General features: G+C 40.8%; 1 protein-coding gene across 13 annotated transcripts in view; it reads left to right on the top strand.

Moving 5' to 3' along the window:
* Positions 1–24,123, top strand: part of LOC311611337 (schlafen family member 11-like) — a 38,086-nt gene extending 13,963 nt beyond the window's left edge. The window contains exons 1-8 of one of the 13 annotated variants that reach the window (XM_084863424.1): positions 8,407–8,521; positions 9,218–9,354; positions 10,619–10,807; positions 10,916–11,110; positions 15,300–16,360; positions 17,639–17,767; positions 21,010–21,733; positions 22,178–24,118. In XM_084863424.1, coding sequence (XP_084719550.1) covers positions 15,307–16,360; positions 17,639–17,767; positions 21,010–21,733; positions 22,178–23,012 — 2,742 coding nt within the window. In that variant the 5' untranslated portion in view covers positions 8,407–8,521; positions 9,218–9,354; positions 10,619–10,807; positions 10,916–11,110; positions 15,300–15,306 and the 3' untranslated portion in view covers positions 23,013–24,118. Of the gene's footprint in view, positions 1–8,406; positions 8,522–9,217; positions 10,808–10,915; positions 11,111–11,422; positions 15,213–15,299; positions 16,361–17,638; positions 17,768–21,009; positions 21,734–22,177 lie in introns of those variants that run through there. The other 12 variants (XM_084863425.1, XM_084863416.1, XM_084863422.1 and 9 more) reach the window with 12 other exon arrangements.
* Positions 24,124–25,689: the final 1,566 nt, after the last annotated feature.

Below are 25,689 nucleotides of genomic sequence, written 5' to 3'. Positions count from 1 at the left end.
TAATTAAAAGGAAGTAGAGGTTGTGTGACCAAAAAGTGAGGTGTGGGCTTTGATTCAACACAGAAATGGCAGGGAATGGGGGAAAGGGGATATGGAAAGTAAGGTTTCAGAACGCATTGGACTGACACTGGGAGGCAGAATGTGTTGAGGAATATCCTGAGGATTGGAGTTGCCATCACTGCGGGAGGCAACTGATCAATGTGTCTATCTCATATTGATGTCTATCTGCCCATCCCCCCCACTGCCCTTCCATTCTCTAAAAGTCAATGGAAAAAATATCCTTAGGTAAGGATTAACAAACAAACAAATAAATATATATAAAAATTGGTCTACAATAGAGGTTCCTTGATCTCAAAGGCACCAACTAAGAATGTTAAGAATTGGGATTTACAGTCCTGGCTAGTTTGGCTCAGTGGATAGAGTATCAGCCTGCAGACTGAAGGGTTCTGGGTTCTATTTCAGGCAAGGGCACATACTTGGAGTATGCAGGAGGCAGTTTCTCAATAATTCTTTCTCATCATTCATGTTTCTAGCTATCTCCCCTTCTCCCTTTCTCTCTGAAATTAATAAAAAAATATATAAAAAACACCACACAAAGTGTTTAAAAAAAGAATTGGGGTCTTATAAAGAGTCAGCATTATGAGAAACATGAAACAGTCATTCAAAAGTATAATCACTTGCTTATGGTGTCAAAATATAAGACATTTTTAAAAATCTATTACTGGTCTATTTTTCTCCCACAACGGATTGGGGAATATTCCACATATAAAGTAGTATTCTAGGCATGCTTTCCCTCCCAGGAGCAATCCTGCACCTTTTCCCCCCTCTCAGGCATGAATCTCCTAAACTCTAAGGGCCCCTGTGAGACTTGCAACTAGGGGAGCAATGGGCAGCAGCAGCTCGTCCCAGGTGAATCCCCTGAACTTGTACCCAAGGCCCCCTTTTCTCTGACTTCTCCGTGCGCCACAGCAGCCCCACCTACGCTCTCTCTTGCTTCACTGTCTCCATTTGAAGATTGGGTGTTTGGATATTTGGGCATTTCTCCCAGAAAGGAACTGGTGCTAGGTGTAATTTCCTCCAAACCGAGGGGTGCAAAGGGTTACAATTAACCTTTGATAGGAGACCCCCCCCCCCCCCAGTCCAGTTAAGTAGCTCCCGGACAAGAACCACGGACAGCTCTAAGAGGTTGGTTGGGTGCTGGTTGAAGTTGGAGTCCTGTAGACTCTCCTTTTCTCTTGCCTAGTTTTCTGCTGCAGCATTTACCCCGGGTAAAACGAAGTGTCTGACATGGGCTACGTTGAGAAGCAGCAGTGTGAGCGTCAATTATGATGCACACTGAGCCCTGTAAAGAGCATTTTGTATAGGTTATGCTTATATGCTTATAAATTATTTGGTTAATCTCTTCTCCCCACCCCCACTTTCCCTCTGAGATCCGTCAAACTTACTAACTCTTGACTGCTGTTGAATCCGGGCACCAACCAGCCAAAGCCAATTAACCAAATCTAGCATCGTATTGACACTCTCTGATGCCAACACACTCAATCCCAGCTGAGGGTCTACTATTTTAAGCAGATCAAGGGTTTTATTTCGTCCTGCATCATTGAACATTTTTAGTATATTTTTCCAAAGCTGCTCCCCAGGCTCTGCCAATTTACATTGATGACGTGCTGAAATTCTTTTGACTGCAAGCTATCTCCTTGGGGAACAGGTCTTCACCTCTGGGCCATGTAGGGATCAATCTCTTACTATTGGGGGGACCTGAGTCTTGAGGAACATCAGCATCAGGTTGTGAGGCAGCTGGCCCCAAACCTCTCAAAATGCTTCTTTGCCCAGGAAGGCAGCTTCTCTTGGGCTCGGTGTGCCTATAATCTTGGGGGTCCAGAGTTCCCAGCACCTACCCAAACATCCTCTTTCATGTCTCAGGGTCTCACTCCTTCCACACCCATGCCCTTCCCTCAGTGCAAGAGACCTGGCATGGTTGTAGGTTTTCGCACTGATCTCAGCAACCCTAACCATCAGGCCTTCGGCATGGTGCGCAGCCATGTCTGTCCTGCAACTACAGGGAATGAGGGACTCCTGCCAAACTGTAAAGGCCTTTGGGTTTTCCATGGCCTTTTGGAAAGTTTTGTTCACAATCTCTGTTTATTATTATTATTATTATTATTATTATTATTATTATTATTACTTTACTGTTTATTCTTTCTAGAGCCATCAGAGAGTTTACTCCATAGAAACTAAATGCCTCAGACTAGAAGGGGGTCAAAGGGGAACATAAGTAATACTTTCAACAATAACATTAAAAAAAAAAAAAGGAAGGAAACTAAATGCCAGTCATGTGATTTCCCAGAGCCTTGTCCTCCACCTTCACTTCATCCTATGCTACTCCTGATAATGATGATGCCACCGTGTGTGTGTGTGTGTGTGTGTGTGTGTGTGTGTGTGTGTAAAACTGTTATCAGGTAGCTTGCAACTATCCCCACTAAAGCCATGGTGGTTTCTGCTGCTGGGGAAAGGGGAGAGAAGTTATAGAGGAAAGACAAAACAATGAATTCAAATTTCTAAAAGCTATTTTATTTCTTTTATTTTAAAAAAAAAGCTTGAAGCAAATATAAAAAATTAGCACTTATAAATCCTATAATGCAAAGATGTATTATACATAATTTTTAAAACTTTTTGTGTTGTTTAAATTTTATCCCTCCTCACTCACTACACATACATCCTTTTTCATTATAATCTTGAAGGGCTTTTCCCATGGTATAGGTTAATAGAAAACTAAGAAAGTAATTCATAAAACCATTACAAACAAGTACAAACACACAACTGGCAAAATCATATCACTAACCAAAATATCTGCACTACTCCAAATCCAAAAGTCATAAAAATCAAAAGCTGTCTTTTTCTCATCTGTGTTCCCTCACATTCATTTGTCCTTCCCTAGAGCCAAACACTATTACCAGTTTTTTTAGTACACTTTCAAAAATATGTAATGTATTTACAAAGACATCTTCAAATCAGTTCTATAAGTCAAGGACATTTTAAAAACATTGCTCTGTTCACCCTACAACATATCTTAAAGATGGCCCCACATCAATACCTCATAATATCAAAGTGTGTTGGTATACCATAAGTTAATCAATTCAATCTATTGAGGGGGATATTTACTATTTTGCAGTCTTTCGCTATTAAAGATAAAGTGAAGTTCAATGAACTGTACAGAAGTCAATGCACATCTTTGAACATATGTGTAGAATGGCTAGCTAACAGGAAATGTGCATTTAAAATGTTGGTAGATAATAAAAAATAAATAAAATAAAATAAAATAAAATAAAATAAAATAAAATAAAATGTTGGTAGATCGTTCTTGATAGAAGTTGTACTACTTTATAGCAATGTCTGAAAGTGCTTTTCCGCTGCCAAACAGTAAAATCATTAAGTTGGAATGTAATGATTTTGTCAATCTAATAAGTGGAAGGGAGTGATATATTGTTGTAGTTTTCAGTTGCTACGTCTATATTATGACTAAAGATTCTATGTTTAGAAACTCTTTTAAATTCCTTTTCCGGGTTCTTCTGCTTCCTCACATCCATTGCCCCCTCCCCCACCCTCACCCCCTTTTTTTTTTCTTTTTTGTGATCTTAGAATTTTTCTCTTTGTTTTTAGAAACTAGTTTAAAAATAAGGAGTAAATTAGTTATCTATAACTTTTGTTGCGAATATTTGTCCAGTTGTGTTGTTTGTTTCTTGGCCCATTTTCATGGTGTTTTTACTTCGAAGATAATTTTGTTTAAAATAGTCAATATTTTCTTTCATGGTTTCTGATCAGGGACTATATTTAGGCCTTCCCTATCCTGACATAATAAAAATTGAATGTCCTACTTTTGCTTCATGTACTTCCATCACTTCATATTTTTACATTTAAGTATTGAATCCACCTGGAATTTATTTTGGTGTCAAGTATAATGTATATAGCCAATGGCTAATTTTTTGCAGATATGTACCCAAGTCATTCAAAATAACTTGTGGAATAACCCATCTTTGCCCAACAAAATTGAAAGCCACCTTTAACATATACTACATTCCCACATATATTTTAATTTATTTTTGGACATTCTAATCTGCTCCATTCTTGCCACCTAATAAAACCACATTGTTGTAATTATTGTAGTTCTAATATTTGGTAATGCTAATTGCTCTCATGTTTTCTGCTTTTTAGATTTTTCCTGGGTGCTCATGCTTTTTATTTTTCAATAAACTTTAAAATTATTTTGATGCTTTGGGGAAAGATCTATAGGTATTTTTATTGGATGATATTGGATTTATAGATTAACTTAGTAAAAATGGATATATTTATGATTTTGAGTCTTCTTATCCAAAAACATCCTGTGCTTTTTATCTGTTCAAGTTCTCTTTTGTGTTCTTCAGTTTCATTTCATGGTTTTATTCATAAAGAACTTACACATTTCTTATTACAGTTATTCTTAATTAGTTTATCTTTTTTTTTGTTGGAATTAGTACTGGGCTTTTTTCTTTCAGAATATCTTTCAACTAGATGTAGTTTGCATATAGGAAGGCAATGAGATTATTTGCCAATTGACAAATAAAACATTATATTTTACTGGTTTATTTGTTCAACCTTCTTCCTTAAAACCACTACTTTCTTCCCAGTTCATTTTTCTTACTGAAGTACACTATTCACTAATTATTTCAGGGATGGGCTATGAGTGATTAAGAGAAAATCCCAAGTTGTTACAAGTCTGAAAATTTAATTATTTTGCCCTCAACCTTGAGTGATAGTTTGGGGAGAAGAGACTAGGTTCCAAGCCTCCAATCCTGAAGAGGAGAAGGGTGCACAAAACATACTGGATGGAATAATGGCTGAAAATTTTTCCAAATTTGGTGAAACTACACACAGGTGCAAGAAGTTCTTAAAAACCTCAACCATAAGAAATTTTCTTAATTGCCAAAGATCATCATAATTATTTTTCTTAAGTCAATAATAAAAAAGAGAAAATCTTCAAAGTACTCAGAGAAAAAGCACACAGTGTGTGCAGAGGTACAAAGATAAGGAGGACAGCACATGTATCACTGGAAAAGAAACAAGATCGAAGACAAGGGAGCAACATATTTAAGTTACTGAAAGACAAACTATCACCCTAGCCCTCCACACAGCAGGTATCTTTCAAAAACAAAGGTGAACTAAAGACTTTGTTTCATACGTGCAAAACCTGGATGAATTCAGCAGCAGCAGACCTGCCATATCAGAAATGTTAAATTCCTTTGAGCAGAAGGAAAATCATGCAAAATGGAAATCTAGATTTGCACAAAGGAATAAAAATCACCAGAAATGGTACTGCATAGGTAAGTATAAAGAATTTTTTTCCATAGTATTTAAATCTCTTTAAAAAATAATTGGCTGAAAACTTTGGCCCTACAGGTTGCTTGTTGAAGAAAAAAAAAAGATAAAAGCAAAAATAATATCAACATATTATGGTATTTATTACATATATAGAAGTAACATATACCTTAACAATAGCACAAAGGCTTGGAAAGAAAAAAATGGAAGTAAAATAGTACTGTTGTGGAATAATACCACTTGAAAGTTCAGAGATATATACTGTGGCCTTGGCCAGTGTGACTCTGTTGGTTAGGTGTTGTGCCATGCACCAAAAGGTTGGCCGTTTGATTCACGGTCAGGGCAGGTGCCTCCGTTGTGGCTCAGTCCCCGGTGCAGGGAGTGCAGGAGGCAGCCCATCAATGTTTCCATCTCACGTAGATATTTCTCTCTCTCTAAAAAAAAAGTAACTAAAAATGTTTTTTAAAAGATATATACTATGAAATCTAGGGCTACGACTAAAATAACAAACCAAAACATTATAACAAATAGGCCAATAAAGAAGATAAAAATGTAATTATTTTAAATGTAATTATTTTAAAATGCACAAGTAAGTCAAAGGATGCAGAAAAAAACAAAACAAACAAACAAACAAACAAAAAAACAGAAAAAGGGACAAAGAAAAAATCTTGCCCTCCCACTGGGGACCGAGCCCACAATCAGGGCATGTACCCTTGACCAAAATAGAACCTGGCTCACAGGCTGGCACTCTATCCTCTAAGCCAGTGTTTCCCAAAGTGTGGTACGCGTACCCCCAGGGGCACGGGAAGAGTCTGGTGGGGGTATACGTTGCACCAGAGTTTGGTGGGGATATGCACTGCACCGTGCTTAGCTGCGCCTAATTCTACGTTCTCATGAGTACGAGGGGTACTCAGCGTTACGAAAATTATAGAAGGGGTACACATATGTCAAAAGTTTGGGAAACAGCCGAAACCGGTTTGGCTCGGTGGATAGAGCGTAGGAGTGCGGACTGAAAGGTCCCAGGTTCGATTTCGGTCAAGGGCATGTACATTGGTTGCGGGCACATCCCCGGTAGGGGGTGTGCAAGATGCAGCTGGTCGGTGTTTCTCTCTCATTGACATTTCTACCTCTCTATCTCTCTCCCTTCCTCTCTGTAAAAAATCAATAAAAATATATTAAAAAAAAAAAAAGTTTGGGAAACACTGCGCTAAGCAAAACAAGCTAAGGCTGAACTTCCTTTTGTAAAACGGAAATAATTATATGTCTCAGATGATTGTTGTGAAGATTAAGTGCTTTGTTTCATGTGATTGGCACAAACCAAAGTGCCTACAACCAGTAGCTATTAAACTCAGTTCTCAGTGCCTGGCACATAAATAGTCAAGTACTCAGTGATTGGGAGATGTCACTTTATCAGCTTTGTTACTTAACCTTTCTGAAGCTTAGTTTCTTCCTAGAGATAACCAACGTGTAGGATTTAGCACAACACTAAGTCCTCTGTAAACATGGTTAAGACATCCTCTGGACCCTGTTGAGTTTTTCTCACCGGATATTTTTAGAGCATGATTTTTATGTGTTTTTATAAAATTGATTTTGAGAGAGAAAGAGAAAGGTGTAAGGTTTGAGGCACAGGAAACTGACCACCAAGGAGTTTTAAAGTAAAGTTTATTCCCCAGTAATGAGCGGGACCATTACGGAGGTAGAGAAATCAGAATTGAAGGAGTTGGGAGGGGAGATGGACCCAGCCGGGCTGCCACCTGGACATAGAGGATCAGCAGCATGTGGCTGGTCTGGGGGTCTTTTTAAGGGGAGGAACAGGAGAGGTTTGGACCCAGGGCAGAACAGGAAGGGGAGGGCTCCAGGACACTTTGGCAGGCGCTGATTGATGGCTCAATGTCTTGGAGATGTCTCTGTGACAGGTGCCAGTAATGTCATAACTCCGCCCACCAGTTGGGAGGAGGGAGAACCTTATAGAAGGGAGAGGGAGAGAATTGGTTGTCTCCCACACGTACCTAACCAGGGATCAAATCCACAACCTGGAAATGTGCCCCAACCAAGTGAGCCACAACAGCCAGGGCTCAAGTTTGATTAAAAAAAAAAAAAAAAAAAGCTGTGTTTTCAGGTAATTTATAGATTGTAATATTTTTCTGCACTCAGAGTTACTCTGTTTGACACACATAGGCAACATCATGAAATGATAATGATGGCCATATTGGAAACAGATTTGGTACAAATTGGATTTCTGTGGCAGACTGTGATACTAGTAATTTCTGTGACAATCCACCTTGAACTGAGCCTGGAGATTGTAATAATGGGAGGTGGAAATGGAGTACAATAGTTCCTGGCTGATCAGAATTACCCGGGATCTTAAAAATAGATCCACTGTTAGATTCTGTACGTCCAGGGAGGAGCCCCAGAATCTGCATTTTTTTAAAAGTGTGCTAAAAGATTGGGAACTTAGTTGTGTTTCGCCCGGACTTCGTGATCCCCAAGGACCACCAGGGAGCCGAGTCCGATGCAATAAACAAAAGAGCCTCTTCCATGCTAGCATGGGCTCTGTCCCACTCATGCCGACAGCATGGCAAAGAGAGACCGAACTTCGACAGGTCAAGGGGTTTTATAGGGGTGGTGATGTCACTGCTTTGGCTGACCCTGATTGGTTGGGTGAGGGCTAGGGTCCAGTTACACAAAATGGAGGATAGCTCCGTCCTGCTCCTCGCTGCCCACAGTATGAAACGGAGTCAGGAGTTAGCCTTGCCAGGCCCGCCCCACAATCTCAGCTGTAATGTATTTTTCCTTTTGCACTGTAAGTGACTCACGTAAATGCCAGGCATCCATTTCAAAGAGGATCTACTTCAAAGACGACAGTCTTGAATAAACACATTACTAACCAAGTGACAAGGTAAAGAGATAGGCCACCTCCTCCTACTAAGACTCCTTTGTTTTAGAGATCTTGGTTGATTTCATAACTGATCATTTGGGCTGCTGTCTCTTTAAATTTTCTCTTGCTTTAACTTCCTCACTCTAATCCACCAATCAGGAATGAGCCCGCGAAACCTTATGCTCCGCCTTCAACTTCAGCTTCAGTAAAAAGCAGATCAAGCCAATTCCTCTTTCTTTAACTGAAACCTCGCCTTGTGACTCTAAGTGTGCTTTGTGACTGACAGGTCCAGTAAGTAAAAAACCTTTATGTTTTTCAGTTACCTGATGATTATTGCTGAAGGGGGTCTTATGAGACCGGCATAAAACACTGGTTCATGACATCTTAAACTAAATTTCCTCTAGGACACAACACGTTTCCTCATAGTTAAAAATGATTACTAAAGTCATCTGTACTAATAAAAGGGTAATATACTAATTAGCCCGGGTTGATTGGACATCTTCCAGATGTCTGACTTCCGGACAAAGCCACGGATGGAGGGGGAGTGTGAGGGGGAGGGGAGGAAGTTGGAGGTGATCAGGATGGCAGGGGACCAGTTAAGAGGCGATCAAGCCAGCAAGCAGAGGCAGTTAGGGACAATCAGGCAAGCAGGCAGGCAAGTGGTTAGAAGCCAGTGGTCCTAATTGTGAGAGGGATGTCCAACTTCGGAATGAGGCTGAACCTGGCAGTCAGACATCCCCGGAGGAGTCCTGGATTGGAGAGGGTGCAGGCCAGGCTGAGGGACCCCTCCCCCACTCCATGCACAAATTTCATGCACCAGGTCTCTAATACTGTAATAATTCTTGAAATCTGTATGGATGGACATATGAAAGAAACCAAACAAGAGCTTTCTGCTGGATTTCCTATTATTGATTTGGCGGCAAATGCTATTGCTATCGTTCTAAGTTTCTTCTGTTTATCACATTGATTTATAACTTCCCTCCACAGCTTACACAAGTCACTTTTCTCCACGGGGACTCTTCCTGCTGAGGGTTGTCACAGTCCTCGGTCCTGACCGAACAGATCCGGACTCCAGGAGTTTTCCATCTAACATCCCAACCCAGAGGAATCTTCTAATTCCCAAGGTCAGTGCAGACTGTCTGGAAAGGCCCACGCCTTGGCAGTTCAACAGAAGGGATGGTCTCAAATAGAGATTTAAAAAAATACATCTCAGTCCTGGCCAGTGTGCTCTGTGATTAGAGTGTCACCCACCCCACCCCTGCACCGAAGGATCTAGGGTTTGATTCCTGGTCAAGCCAGCAAGCAGAGGCAGTTCGGGACTGCTGGATTGCAGGTTTGATCCCCTGGCCCCCATTGTGGGAAGCCAGTGGATGTGTCTTTCTCACATCAATGTTTCTCTCCCTCCTTCCCTCCCTCCCTTCCTCTCTCTCTCTAAAAATCAATGGAAAAATATCCTCAGGTGAGGATTAACAACAAAAAACCCTCTAACACGAAAATCCACCCTGTGACCCTTCCCAATATATCTTGCCTGTATATTTAGGCAAGAGAGGCTGAGGTGCCTCACCATTTCAAACAGCCACACATTTCTTAAATGAATGAAATAGACAGAACTGGTCTGTAGATGGGACTCACCTTGTTCAGGCCAGCAATGCAGGACTCCAGTCCAGAAAACCTGGCAGAGTTCTGAGATAAACAGTAGTGTAAAGCGGGTTATATAGGGCGAGGCAATCAAAGATCTGGGGGGAAAAAACTTTCAAAGGGGACAGGGAGGAGCTATAGCTTGGGCGGGAAGGGATGACTGTTCAAATTATTTCTGTTTTTTTGTTGTTTTTTTGCTTTTGTTTTCATAGTATATTCACTTTCATTCTCAGGAGAAACTTAAGCTATATTGATTGGGAAGCTCTGAGCCATTTGGATTTTCCAGGTTATTTTTGCAAGTGTCAAAAGTACGTGTGCTGTTTTGTTTACCAACATTAATCAAAAGCACCAGAAAGTGCTTTTCAACAAGTTGCTTCTTCAAATCTTTCTAGTGTTGGGGCACGAATGAATATGCAGTATAACTATGAATACTTCAGCAGGTGGGTAGTTGAGAAATAATTGGCATTCTAGGATAGGAAAACGATGATCTGTAACAACAGATGTTTATTTTACAAGGCACAAGCAACACCTACATATATTCTCTAGACATCCATTGGCACAGCCACTATGACAACATAAATGTTTCCATTATTTCAGCCATAAATGTAAGATGATGATTTAGACCCAAATTAAGTAGACGATTTCCGTATGTGTGTGAACAAACTACTGAAGACAGTAATTAGGCAATGAGGTGGGGGAAAGAAAGAAACCCGAGGAGCTCACGTAAATCCCGGGCTTAACTCTGAGCAGGACATCACTCCTCGTCTGTGTGAAATACACACAGCATATGCTTGGGGCAGCAGAGCCGGGATCTAGGATGCCTGTTTGTGGGCCCTAATCTTCTGAGTCCCAGGGGACCCTAACCTATTTGCTGATTCCGTTCTTCCCGGTGGGGCCGCGGGCAGAGGCTCCCCACCCGCCAAGCCACTCCTTAGTAAGGTGAGCAGACGTCCCGCTTTTGAACAATTTGTCTCGCGTCCCGCGGCGTTTTAAAAAAGTCCCGATTTTTGGAAAGACTGAAGCGGGACGTCTGGTCACCTTATTTAGGCCGCATTTCCAGAGCAGCACACACTCAGACACACACCAGCTCTGGCCCCGGACCCCGAGCTGCGGTGCCCACGCTGCCCTGCAGGAGCCCCGCTGGCAGAACTCCCGCTGGCAGAACTCGCGAGAGCGGCGCTGACCTTGGACATCTCGGTTGGCGGTGGCGGAGCCATAGCGAAGCTGCAACACTGGGCGGAGGTGCTGGTCAGGAGCGCGCAAGGGAGGGGCGGGGGGGCGGGGAGGCGGGGAGGAGGAGGGAGGCGGCGGGGAGGAGGAGGGAGGCGGGGAGGAGGAGGGAGGCGGGGAGGCGGGAGGCGGGGAGGCGGGGAGGAGGGGGGGAAGGCGGGGGGGTTGGGGGGGGAGGCGGGCAGGCGGGGAGGAGGCGGGAGGCGGGAAGGTGGGAGGCGAGGGATCGAAGGGCAGGAAGGAGGAGGCAGGCAGTGTGTATACTGATGCTGCAGCAAGGCTTTTTTTTTTTTTTTTTAAATATATTTTATTGATTTTACACAGAGAGGAATTGAGAGGGATAGAGAGTTAGAAACGTCGATGAGAGAGAAACATTGACCAACTGCCTCCTGCACGCCCCCCACCGGGGATGTGCCCGCAACCAACGTACATGCCCTTGACCGGAATCGAACCCGGGACCCTTCAGTCCACAGACCGATACTCTACTACTGAGCCAAACCGGCTTCGGCTGCAGCAAGGCTTTCTTAAGTTAAAACATGTTCCTGTTACTATTTTTTTTTTTTTTACACTATTACAGATGTCCCCCACTCCTGTGACTCTTTTTAAGTAATGCTTCTCTAGAATAATTTGTAAATAGTATCAAACACATGTTTAATGTATTGCGATATATTTGACTTTGTATTAATTGCCCATGTCATATTTTATATCTGTTCATGATGTTTCTTGTATGTGAAACCATTTATTCTGTGATATATGCAATTTGAGTTGGTGCAGTGTGTGTCTGTGTGTTTAACAACAGCAATAATAAGAAACTTAAGTACAAATATAACAAACACTCCTCTTGTTCCCTTAAGTTTTGTTACCCCATTACCTCAAATCCATGAGTATGGTAATAATATGTTTAATTTTGTAAGAAACTAGAATGTCTTTTAAAGTGGCTGTACCATTTTTCATGTTGTTGGGTTTTTGTTTTCTTTTTTAAACCATTTTAATAGGTGTGTTGTGGTATTCATTATTGTGTTAATTAGCAAATTCCTGATGATGAATCTTTTCATATACTTATTTGCCATCTCTATATCTTTTTTGGTAAGATGTCTGTCCTTATGATTTGCCCATTTTAAGATTTGGGTTGTTTTATTGTTGAGTTTTAAGAGTTCTTTGTATATTTTAGATACCAATACTTTATCAGGTATGTACTTTACAAAAATTTCCTCTTCATTCTCATAACCGTCTTTTGTGCAAGTTATTGATTTTAATGAAGTCCAACATCAACTTTTTCATGGATCATGCTTTTGGTATTGTATCTGAAATGTCATTAGCAAACCCAAGGTCTCAGTGCCACGCCTGCACAGTGGCTAGACAGGGTGCAACCTGCTGTGCCTCAACCTCCCCAGCCATTCCCCAGCTGGCCTGGCCCCAGATCGCTGTGGGGCTAAAGCTAAGAAGTGAGGGCCAAGGACCTGCAGCTGTGGCAGCTGGCAGTGGCAGCAGCAGTGGGGTGATAGGGACAGCAACCTTCTCCTGATTGGCCCAGTTGCCTCCCGCTGAGGAGGACATCCCCTGAGGGCTCCTGGACAGTGAGAGGGGCAGGCCTGGCTGAGGGACATCCCCACCAGTGTAAGAATTTTCATGCACTGGCCCTCTACTGTTGAATAAGAGTGGTGAAAGGGAATATCCTTGCCTTGTTCCTGATCTTAGTGGGAAAGAATCCAGTTTTTCACCATTGAGTATGATGTTGTTAGAAATGCTCTCAACAACGTCACAGGAATGAGACAAACACTTGAAACTGGATCAGCAAGGCAAATTTACTCCTGTGCAGAGTGTGCTGTTGTCAGCTGGAAATTCATCGCCAAGGAAGTCCACTTGGGTTTTATTTCCTAACACAGGTCTTCCATCCCCTCACTCTGAACTCTGACTTGTTGGTCAGGGCTCAGAGCTCAGATTCCCATTATTACATGATTGGCTAACTCAGAGGAAGGGGAGAGGTAAGACAGAGCCTAAGATGGCGACCCCCAGGGGAGCTGGAAGTCATGGGAGCCAAAATGGTGGCTCCCTTATCTGTTCTTTGACAGAAAAGATTATTTGTTTATTCTCACAATATTAGCTATATTTTTATACATATGTTTTTTTTAAATAGAGAAAGACACATTTAATTTTATTTAAGTAAAATCACACTTTATTTTCCAACTGCAGCAAAGTGAATATATAATTTGCTATTACAGATCTACTTTTTTAATTTTTATTTTATTGTTTTAAGATATTACAAGTAGTACATATATTTCCTTTATTTTTACCCCCCAACTGACCTCCCCATTGCCTCTCCTACCCCCCAGCATCTGCCCTCATTTCCCTCCCCCCAGGGTCTTGCATCTGTTGATTGTGCTTATATGCATGCATACAAGTCCTTCTGTTGATCTCCCATTTACCATTGCACCAAAAAAATTAAGATACCTAGGAATAAACTTAACTAAGGAGATAAAAGACCTATACAGGACACTGAAAAAAGAAATAGCGGAAAACGAAAGGATACTGAAAAAAGAGATAGAGGAAGACGTAAACAGATGGAAGAACATACCATGTTCATGGATTTGTAGAATCAACATAATTAAAATGTCCATACTACCCAAAGCAATCTATAGATTCACTGCACTCCCCATTAAAATACTAACAGCTTATTTCACAGACCTAGAAAGAACTCTCCAAAAATTCATTTGGAATTAAAAAAAAGACCCCGAATAGCCACAGCAATCCTGAGAAAGAAGAATAAAGTAGGAGGGATTGCAGTACCAGATTTCAAGCTGTATTACAAAGCCACTGTTCTCAAAACAGCCTGGTACTGGCACAGTTAGGTGTTTACCTATGCTGTCATCTTGGTTTCTCCACCCAGATTCTCCTTTTTATTAACAATATAAAATTGATCTATTTCTGTTTCTTCTTTTATTCTTGGAATCATTTGTCTCAGTACAGTGAAAAAGACCAATTCATTTAAATGTTAAATTTATCACTTTCTCCAAGACAAATGAATATGTTTGACTATTTCAAAATTTACATCTTTACTGTCTTCAACACGAAATTCAATAATGACGTAGCTCCTTTGATTCTTTCACAGAAGCAGGCAGAGGGACAGGTGAGTGGGTGGGTAGGGTGGTGCATTCCTCTCAGGTGGCAACGCTTTCTCCTAGGTGCAGCCTCTTTACTTCCCTTAAGCAACAAGCAGGCTAGATAGATCTGTGTCCCCAGAATGCAGCATTGAGAACTGGCTCCTCCAGTTGACAAGATGAAGAAAGTGACAAAAAGGGGCTTGAGGGTAGGGAATGACTGCATGCAAATGAGTGAGGGCTGGTGAGGCTGTTGACACAGCAAAATGCCCATAAATATTCTTTTTTAATATATATATTTTATTGATTTTTTACGGAGAGGAAGAGAGAGGGATAGTTAAAACATCGATGAGAGAGAATCATCAATCAGCTGCCTCTTGCACACCTCCTACTGGGGATGTGCCCGCAACCAAGGTAGATGCCCTTGACCGGAATCGAACATGGGACCTTTCAGTCCGCAGGCCAATGCTCTATCCACTGACCCAAACCGGTTTCGCTAAATATTCTTTTTTTAAATGTGAAAACATTGCCTATTATAAGAGGTTGGATTTTGGCAACCTCCATATGCAATAAAGACATGTGTATACACAGGGTGAATAGAGTATTATCTTGCCATTATCTCTCAAGTCACATCACCTAGACCAGTGGTCGGCAAACTCATTAGTCAACAGAGCCAAATATAAACAATACAATGATAGAAATTTCTTTTTTTTAAAATATATTTTAAGTATATTTTTATTGATTTCAGAGAAGAAAGGAGAAAGAGAGAGAGAGAGAAAGAAAGAGAGAGAGAGAGAGAGAGAGAGAGAGAATCATTGATAGGTTGCTTCCTGCATGCCCCCCACTGGGGATCAAGCCTAAACCTGCGCATGTGCCCTTGACCGGAATTGAACCTGGGACCCTTCAGTCCACAGACTGATGCTCTATCCACTGAGCCAAACTGGCTAGGACTCATTTTTTATCTACCACTTAATCTCCAGCCCCAGCACTTAGCAGGAATCAATAAATATTTTCAGGTAAATTAATGAGTGAATGCATTTTTATGTTCTATGTAATGTACTTCTTCATCAACATGAGATATGTTTTAATGGTTTCTGTTGCAGAACAAACATGAAGAAACATAATCCATCTTTGGTGGTAGACTCTTCTTACCCAGACTTGGTCATCAATGTCGGAGAAGTAACTCTTGGGGAAGGAAACAGAAAGAAGCTGCAGAAAACTCAGAGAGATCAAGAGCAGGAGAAAGTGGCCCGGGCTGCCTGTGCTTTATTAAATTCAGGAGGAGGAGTGATTCGGATGGAAATGGCTAACAGCGATGAGCATCCTGTGGAGATGGGGCTGGATTTAGAAGAGTCTTTGAGAACACTTACTCCATCTTCAGACTTCCAGGCTTTCTTTGAGACTAATCAACACGGGAGGTGTTTTTACATTTTTGTCAAATCTTGGAACACTGACTTTCCTCCTGAAGATCGTTTCAAGCCCCGCATTTGCAGCCTGGATTCTTCATTACACCGTAGATCTGCCACCTCGGTACTTCCCATGGATTCAAGAGAAGCATTTAATTTTCTGAAAAACAAGAAAAGAAACGCAAAATGTTTACGGGAAGAACCTTCTAGTAAAATTCTCAGGGATGCAAATCAAAACTTCCATGACTCGAATCCTGCTCACCTAATTTTCCAAAAAGACCGGCTTGAGTATGGTGAAATCCTGCCCTTTCCTGAGTCTCAATACGTAGAGTTTAAACAGTTTTCTACGGAAAAAACTCTAGTCCGTATAAAAGAGATGGTTCCAAAGTATATAGCTGCATTTGCAAACACTGATGGAGGCTATCTTTTTATTGGGGTGGAGGATAAGAGTAGGAAGGTTTTGGGGTGTGCTGAAAGAAACATAAAGCGTGAGGATTTGGAAAAAGTAATAGAAGAAGCAATAAAAAAATTACCTCGTGCCCATTTTTGCCAATCCCAATGCCAGATAACTTTCACAGTCAGATTCTTGAATGTGTTTGCCAAGGAGGAGTTGAAAGGTTATGTTTGTGCGATCAAAGTGGAGCCATTCTGTGGTGCAGTGTTCTCAGAAGCCCCCAGGTCATGGATGGTGAAAGACGGGGAAGTCTGCTGCCTGACAACTAAGGAATGGATAGACATGATGACGGACACAGACCCAGGTGAGAGGGGAAAATACCGCCCTCCCTGCCCTTTTCTTGCTCTAGCACCTCATACTGAACAGGCTTTCCTTTGGTTCCTACAGCTTTGAACTTCTCACTCCCACTAGACTCTATTATTCAAATCTCCCAGTATCCTGCTTTCCATACATGGTAAAATTTTGCCAGGTAATTAGAAGCCCAAATCAAGTGTCTTATAATAGGCAATGTTTTCACATCAGAAGATGAAAAGAAAATTTGGGGCAATTGTTGCTTTGTAGTAGCTCTTACTGGTTCAAGGATCATTTATTAATATTTCGAGAATTTTTGTGAACCAGTTGTTAAACACAGTCATTATTATATAAACTTATAATTAAATTATATTTAAAACAAATGTAACAAATGCAAACTCAGGACTTCTGAATGATTTACTACATTTTAATAGTATCTTTGCTTGTGAGTTTTTTTTACATCTATTGTATCTCTATGGTAGAAATACTGTAAAAGGCTGTGCTATTGTGTTTCTTATCAATTCTGCACTTAGTGATGTCAGTTTCATTGGTAGCTTGAAACTGTCTGTGATGGGAAGATTTACACCAAAGAAATACAAATGAAATGCTAGCTAGACATAGAGAGTGAAGAATTATATTGAATGGGAAACACATTCAAACTTCCAAATAATGTCTCTTGGTTGTTGAATTTTGGCAACCTCCATATGCAATAAAGAATGTGTCTGCACAGGGTGAGTAGAGCATTATCTTGCCATTATCTCTCAAATCACACCACCTAGACTGGTGGTCGGCAAACTCATTAGTCAAGAGAGCCAAATATAAACAGTACAATGATAGAAATTTCTTTTTTTTTTAAATATATTTTATTGATTTTTTTACAGAGAGGAAGGGAGAGGGATAGAGAGTTAGAAACATCGATGAGAAAGGAACATTGATCAGCTGCCTCCTGCACACCCCCCACTGGGGATGTGCCTGCAACCAAGGTAGATGCCCTTCAGTCCGCAGGCCGACGCTCTATCCACTGAGCCAAACCGGTTAGGAATAGAAATTTCTTTTGAGAGCCAAATTTTTTAAACTTAAACTATATAGGTAGGTACGTTGTTATTAACTTAATTAGGATACTCCTAAGCTGGCCTTTGCTAAAAACTCAAGGGGCCAAAGAGCAGCATGTGACTCGTTTGCCGACCACTGACCTAGACAGTCATAGAACACACCTACTTGTAAGGCTTCTTGCAGTGGTGAAAAGATGGACTAACGTCAGAATAACGTGAGATTTTTTTTTTTTCTTAAGAGCTTCAGAATTTGTCCGAAGACTTTGAATCTCAGCTGAGTCTGTCTAGCAGGCCTCCTCGTAGCAGCCCAGTGTACTCCAAGAAAGGCCTGGAACACAAGAAAGATCTCCAGCGACTTTTATTTTCAGGTAGAAACTGTGGTTTGCCTACTTGACACCAGCCAGTTTCTATGCTAGGATAAAGGGGGGTGCAGGGGGTGTTAAATGGTTATGCTTGTTTTTTAACATCCTGAAAATGTACTCTCCAAACCTATGTGTACAAGATGATGATGCTACCAGTATATTGGTAATAAGTAATTTAGAAATGAATCTTCACTGACCCCACTGGCTGAGGCAGTACCACAGATGGAATCCAGGATTGTTATTATCCTTAAAGACTATTGTTACTTGGTCTTTAAGTTCTCAAATTACACTGATCAGCAGTATTTCTGGTTACTTTTAAAAGTACAGACACTGGGTTCCTCACTCCAGACTCAAGAACTTAGACTATCTGGGATAATATGTCTCAATGTACATTTTTATCAAGGTTACTCACATGATTTTGATATCCATCCATCTAGACTGGAAATCTTTTTACCTAGTGAACTAGAGGCATACACTGCACCAACAGAAACAAAAAATTGCCCACCTCTGCCATATTTTCCAGAGAAGTAGCTGCTATTAATATAAAAAAGAATAAAGATTTATATCAAGTTGTAACACAAGCCCTAGCTGGTTTGGCTTAGTGGATAGAGCATCGACCTTTGGACTGAAAGGTCCCAGGTTTGATTCCCAGCAGGAACATGAGAGGTTTTTCCATTCATTTGCATATCAAATTTATATTTTAAAATTGTCCACAATAAATTGTATTAGATACAAGAGTAAGCATAAACATTGGTAACTATTTTCAAAACTCAATAAGCTATATTTTAGTAGAGCTTATTACCATGGAATAAATTATAACTAAAACAAAACAGCAGATTATATGCAACAATCTATTTTTCTTATATAAAAATAAAATTTTTGCTCCAGCCAGTTTGTGTCAGTGGCTAGAGCATCACATCAGCCTGTGGAATGAAGGGTTCCAGGTTTAATCCCAGTCTAGGGCACATGCCCAGGTTGTGGGCTTGATCCCTATCAGGGGGTGTGCATAAGGCAGCCTATCAATGATTCTCTCTCATCATTGATGTTTCTATCTCTCTTTCCTTCTCCCTTCCTCTCTGAGATCAATAAAAATACATTTTTTAAAATTCAAATTTTCAGGAATTGTACCAAAAATATAAAGGATCATTTTTAATCCTCACCCAAGGAGTGAGGATATTTTCCCATTGATTTTTAAAAAGAATGGAAGGGATGGGGAAGTGGGGCAAGAGAGTGAGAGGGAGAGAGAAAAACATCAATGTGATAGAGACACATCAATTGGTTGCCTCCTGCTCTCACCCCAACCAGGGCCAGGGATTGAACCTGCAGCTGAGGTACATGCTATTAACATGCAATCCTTTTGTCCCCAGGCCAATATTCCAACCACTGAGCTAAACTGGCTAGGCTGAAAGGGACTTCTTGCCTTGACATAATTTTTTAAGGAAGCATGTTTTATTATATAGTTAAAGTGAGACCTATTCAATGATGAGATAAAACACACCTGCTTTGAAATTCTTTAGTGCTTTTCTCCATTTATCAGGAGGGATAGTAATGGTGATATGCAGGGCAGTGCAGTAGAGTAGAAACCGCAATAGTCCCTGAGGCTTGGGTTTGGATGCTGGCTCTGCCATTTCCTACGGGTGTGGCCATGGGCAACTCACTTGACCTGTCTGAATTCCAGTTTTCTCATAAAAAGGAGAATCAATGAGTATATCTCCCTTGCACAATTGAGAGACCCAGAGATGTCTGTAATCCCGCTAGAACAAGCAACAAATGATATGTTTTCTTTTTTTAAAAAAAAAAAATATATATATATTTTATTAATTTTTACACAGAGAGGAATTGAGAGGGATAGAGAGTTAGAAACGTCGATGAGAGAACAGCTGCCTCTTGCACACCCCCCACTGGGGATGTGCCCGCAACCAAGGTACATGCCCTTGACCAGAATCGAACCCGGGACCCTTCAGTCCGCAGGCCAACGCTCTATCCACTGAGCCAAACCGGTTTCAGCATGTTTTCTTATTTTATACTTCTTTTTGTTTCTAAAGTTCTATTTTAAACATATCCTTATATTATTCTATTTCATCCATTCTAAGCAGTGTGTTTCCCCTGGATGTTTCATAATGGATGCCATCTCCCAGTGGCTATCATCCAGGTTGCAGACATAATCAAGTCTTGTAAACACCGGGTACAAGTGAGAAAACATCAGCAACAGCAGACAATAAACAATTACCAATGAACTTTGGCTAATTTCACTTAAAATTACCACTACAAATCTGACACCAGCGCACAGGATAAAACAGTCTCTTCACTCCCTCCCCCAATCTTTGAACAAATGACCACTGAAAGAAGTTTAAAACCCTACATTATTCTCATGTCACATCATTGTTCCTTGCTCCCTCTTGACAAAGGGAGACTTTGTGATGGATACAGTCTCACCCTGCTCTGTGAGTGATACCAGAGTTTAGCTTCAGGAGGGTTAGCTCAGGGCCCAACTCCAGGGTCTCTCAGGCCAGGACCACAGGGAATTCTCTGTGAATAAAAGGTTTAACATGGCTCCATCTTCTCCGAAAATACTTACTGAGCACCTTCTTCCAGGCAGGGCTTCTGCTACCTCCATCTATGGGAACTGTTCAGGGAAAAATTGAGATTCAACAGAACTAACATTTCCCGAGCAGCTACAACGAACCAGATATTTTATGCTATTTTATTTATTCCTCACCATGAGAAATGTGCTATTTGTTAATGTGGTGTGTTTTTTTTTTTTGGTTTTTTTTTTTTTTTTTTTTTTTTTTTTTTTTTTTTTTTTTTTTTTTTTGGTTTGTTTTACAGATGCGGGTATAGTCTTAGAGAAACTAAAGAATTTCCCAAGGTTATAAACATAATAAGCACATAGATGAAGTGTGCCAGGTTTTCAAGACTTCTTTTCCTTTATTATAAAACAACTAGAGGCCTGATGCATTCCTTTCTTCAGCTGCTGGCACCTGCTTCCCTCCTCAGGCCTCCAGCAGGCACCTGGGACCCGGGCTTCCCTCTGGCCCTGGCTTTGTCCAGGATGATGTCCAATCTAATTAGTATATTACCATTTTATGATTATAGATAATATTTATAAAAGAACATATACCAAAAATATTTAATTTATCATAAGATTAATTATGATTGAGTATAAGTATAATAATTACTTTTATTACATTTAATCATGCAAATAAATATGATATTGACCTTACATTTATAACTCTTTCCATATCTAGTATCTTCAGAAGACTTGCAATTTACTCCTGAATCTCTCTTGGAGGAGCTGTGCTCAGAGCATGAAGGCTTGGAGGAATTAATAAAGAAGCAAATGCATCCTTTCTCCCGAGGGATTTTGATCCTTTCCAGAAGCTGGGCTGTGGACCTGAACTTGCAAGAGAAACAGGGAGTCATTTGCGATGCTCTGCTGGTAACACAGAACAGCCCCCCAATTCTCTATACCATTCTCAGGGAGCAGGATGCAGATGGGCAGTTGTACTGCACCCGTACCGCCTTTACCTTGAAGCAGAAGCTGGTGAACATGGGGGGCTACACCGGGAAGCTGTGTGTCATGGCCAAGGTCCTCCATCTGAGTCCTGAGAGCAATGCGGAGTGCTTTGAAGGTTCAGACTCTCTGATTAAGTACCCTGAGTCCTACTACCTTGCAGACACCAAGCAAATGGAAGCCTTGCTGCAGTCCCTTGTGATTGTCTTGCTCAGCTTCAGGTCTTTCCTGAGTGACCAGCTTGGCTGTGAGATTTTAAATCTGCTCACGGTCCAACAGTATGAGATCATCTCAAAAAACTTCCGCAAGACCCCAGAATTGTTTATCCATGGTTTACCTGGCTCAGGGAAGACTATCGTGGCCATGAAGATCATAGAGAAGATCAAGAATACGATGGGTTGTGAGATAAATGAAATTCTCTATGTTTCTGAGAACCAACCTCTGAAGGAATTTATTCGGTAAGCTGTTGGGTCTCGTTGACACCAAATGAGGTTCAGTTTGAAATCATTCCATGTCTCCCTCTACTCAAATCACTTTGTTCCTTTTTTTTGAAATCCTCATCTGAGGATATTTTCCCGTTGATGTTTAAAAGAGTGGAAGAGAGAGGGAAAGACAGAAGTAAATATCAATGACACATTGATTGGTTGGGAAGGGTTCAGGCTGGAGAGGAGCCTGCAACTGAGGTACTTGCCCTTGACCGGAATCGAACCCAAGATCCTTCGGTCCACAGGCCTATGCTCTCTCCACTGGGCAAAACTGGATAGGATACCACTTTGTTCCCTGACAATAGGGTGGTAAATTGATCTGTAACAACAGTCCTGTGTTTATAGGAGTATGATAAAGTAATTTTCCTCCTTTATATACTTAGAGAAAACCTGATTGTGTCTTTTTAATTTTTACAGTAAAAAAGGTATCTGCCAGGCAGTGACCCGAAAAGCCTTTATAACAAATTCAAACTTTGAAAACATTCAACACATCGTCATCGACGAAGCTCAGAATTTCCGCACTGAAAATGGGTACTGGTATGAGAAGGCAAAAGCCATCACTCGGAGAGGAAAGGGTGGCCGTGGAATTCTCTGGATCTTTCTGGACTACTTTCAGACCAGTCACGTGTACCCCATTGGCCTCCCTGACCTTCAAGACCAGTACCCAAGAGAAGAGCTCATCAGAGTGGTCCGCAATGCAGAGGAAATAGCCAACTACCTGCAAGAAATAATGCACGAAGTCAGAGAAAATCCACCACCTAACATTCCCTCCCAGTCCCTGAACATATTCAGTGAAGCTGAATGGTCTCGAGATGTTCCAGGCAACTTAAAATTTCTTAAGTACAATAATATGGAAGAGATCGTGAATAAAATAACAAAAAAATGCCATTCACTTTTGGAAGATGGATATTCCTGCAAGGATATTGCTGTGATTTGCAACACAGTAGAGGATGTCCAGAAATATAAACCTAAGCTTGAAAGTGCACTGAGGAAGAGAAAAAGGTCTCGGTCCAGGGAGGAATTTAATCTGTTAGTAATAGAAGATGCATCAGCGATCATGGACAATCACATTGTATTGGACAGTGTCCGTCGATTTTCAGGCCTGGAAAGGAACATTGTGTTTGGGATCATTCCAGGGGCAGCTCAGCCAGCTTTTTCCTGCAGCCTTTTGCTCTGTCTAGCTTCCAGGGCAAGGAAACAGCTGTATATTTTTATTCCCTCTGAAGAAATGACTAACTCTGCATCATTTTAATAATGGTCTTAATTTTTCCTATCAATGAGCACAGTATATGCTTCCACTTATTTGTCTCTCCCTCAATTTCTTTCTTCAGTATCTGATAATTTTCTTATTACAGGTCTTTTACCACCTTGGCTAAATTTATTTCTAGCTGCCTTATTTTTGTTGTTGTTGTTGTTGTTGTAATAGTAAATGGATTTTTTCCCCTTACTTTCTCTTTCTTATAGTTCATTATTGGTGTATAAAAATGAATTTATGAACACTAATTCTGTATACCACTACTTTGCCAAGTTCATTTATTAGATATAGTAGGGGTTTTTTGATAGGATCTTTAGGATTTTCTATGTACAATATCATATCATCTGCAAATACTGACAGTTTTACTTCCTCCTTTCCCATTTGGATGCCTTGCTTGAGTAAACCCAGCAGAGATCACTCAGGCTGTCCCAGGGCAGACAACCAATACAACTTATAGAATGTTTAGCTACCCGAAACTGGTTTGGCTCAGTGGATAGAGCATTAGCCTGCGGACTGAAAAGTCTAGGTTCGATTCCGGTCAAGGGTATTTACCTTGGTTGGGGGCACATTCCCAGTAGGGAGTATGCAAGAGGCAGCTAATCAATGACTCTCTCTCGTCGATGTTTCTAACTCTCTGTCCCTCTCTCTTTCTCTCTGTGAAAAATCAATAAAATATATATTTAAAAAAAGAATGTTTAATTATATAAATGGTTATTGTTTTCTACCATTAAATTTTGGGTGGATATGTTAAACAACAAACACTGATAGAATAACTTATCAAAGAGCTATCTGCACACCCATGTCTATTGCAGCATTATTCATAACAACCAAGATATGGAAACAACCTAAGTATCTATCAAAGGGTGAATGGAAAAAAATGTGGGATATACACACAATGAAATGTTATTCAGCCATGAGAAAGAAGGAAATCCTGCCATTTGTGACAACATGGATGAATTTTGAGGGCATCATGCTAAGTGAGATAAGTCAGCTGAGAAAGACAAATACTAGGTAATGTCACTTATATGTGGAATCTAAAAAAACTGAAGTGGAGAGAAGAGAAGTGGGTACAGCAGTTGGGGACCAGGGGGTTGAGAAGATATTGTTTAGTAGGGGTGTCGAACTCAATCAGAGAAGGGGCCAAAATCTAAAATCCAGCCTAAATCGCGGGCCGAATGGTTTACTGAACAGTCATAAAGTGACAATGTCATAAACTGACAGCGGAGTGCAGTGATGACAGCGCGGTGCGGGCCACATTGCAAGGCCTGGCGGGCTGGATTTGGCCCGCGGGCCTTGTGTGTGACACATGTGGTTTAAGGTTATGAACTTGCATCTAGTAGATTAAAAAGTTCTGGAGATCAAGAGGACAACATAGTGTATATCGCCAATAATTCTGTATTATAAACATCAAGTTTCTCAGAGACTAGATCTTAGTTGTTCTTACCACACACACAAAAAAAGAAATTATAATTATGTGACTTGAGATAGTCACACTACAACATAAAAATGTGTCCAACCAATATCTTGTTTATCTTAAACTTATAAAGTGTTATGGCAATTAATCTCAATAAAAATAAATATTATAAATGTTAGCTATTGCTTTTATTACTATTGGATATAGCAAGTTGCATTAGCTCTATACATAGTACTGTTAAACAAAACAACCTTAAGAAGAAGGTTAAAATATACAAACTTGCCGAAGCCGGTATTGCTCAGTGGTAGAGAGTTGGTCTGCTGCCTGAAAGGTCCCAGGTTCAATTCCAGTCAAGGGCATGTACATTGGTTGCGGGCACATCTCCAATAGGGGGTGTGCAAGAGGCAGCTTGTTGATGTTTCTCTCTCATCGACGTTTCTAGCTCTCTATCTCTCTCCCTTCCTCTCTGTAAAAAAATCAATAATATATATATACACACACACACACACACAAACTTAGCCCTAACTCATTAGCTCCGATTAGTGTCATCCCGATATGCTAAGATTTCAGGTTTGATCCCTGGTCAGAGCATGTACACAATCAACCAATGAATGCATAAGTAAGTGGAACAACCTCTCTCTCTCTCTCTCTCTCTCTCTCTCTCTCTCTCTCTCTCTCTCTCTTCCTCCCTCCCTCTCTCAAAATCAATAAACAAAAAAAATTTTAAAAATAAAATATATAAACCTCATTATACTTCCTTGAAAGACTAGAGGCACAAATTTTGAGATCAGATTCAAACCCCACTAACAGGAAAATGGGGAAGAAAAATCTTTGTTCATTGTTACTGAACTTACACAATAACGAATAATGGCCAGATTTATTGAGCAACTACTATCTGCCAGGAACTCCTCTGGGCGCTTTACTTCTACACACTCCCTCAATCCTCCTCACAGCTCCATAATGTAGGTACTGTTACCTCCGTTTTATGGATAAGGAAGCCAACTCAGGTCACAAAGAGATGACATCGAAAAGTCCAAGGTGGTAGAACTGTTAAGTGACAGAGACAGCAGACCCACTGTCTTCGCCACGAGATACTGTGTTCCTCTCCAAGGGACCCTTTCACTCTAGGCCTGGAAAGTGCACCCTTTCAGGGGAGACAAGAGACGACAGAGGAGCCCATGGCCAAAGACGTAACTGGCCTGTGTAGACATGGGACACAGATTTTGGAAAGCATCAGCTGTACTTCGGGTTCAAAAACCT

Source organism: Pipistrellus hanaki, assembly GCF_964339955.1.
Source record: "Pipistrellus hanaki genome assembly, chromosome: 16".
NCBI classification, from domain to species: Eukaryota; Metazoa; Chordata; class Mammalia; order Chiroptera; family Vespertilionidae; genus Pipistrellus; species Pipistrellus hanaki.
Note: the sequence above shows the minus strand (reverse complement) of the source record. Positions and strands in the feature narration are given on the sequence as shown.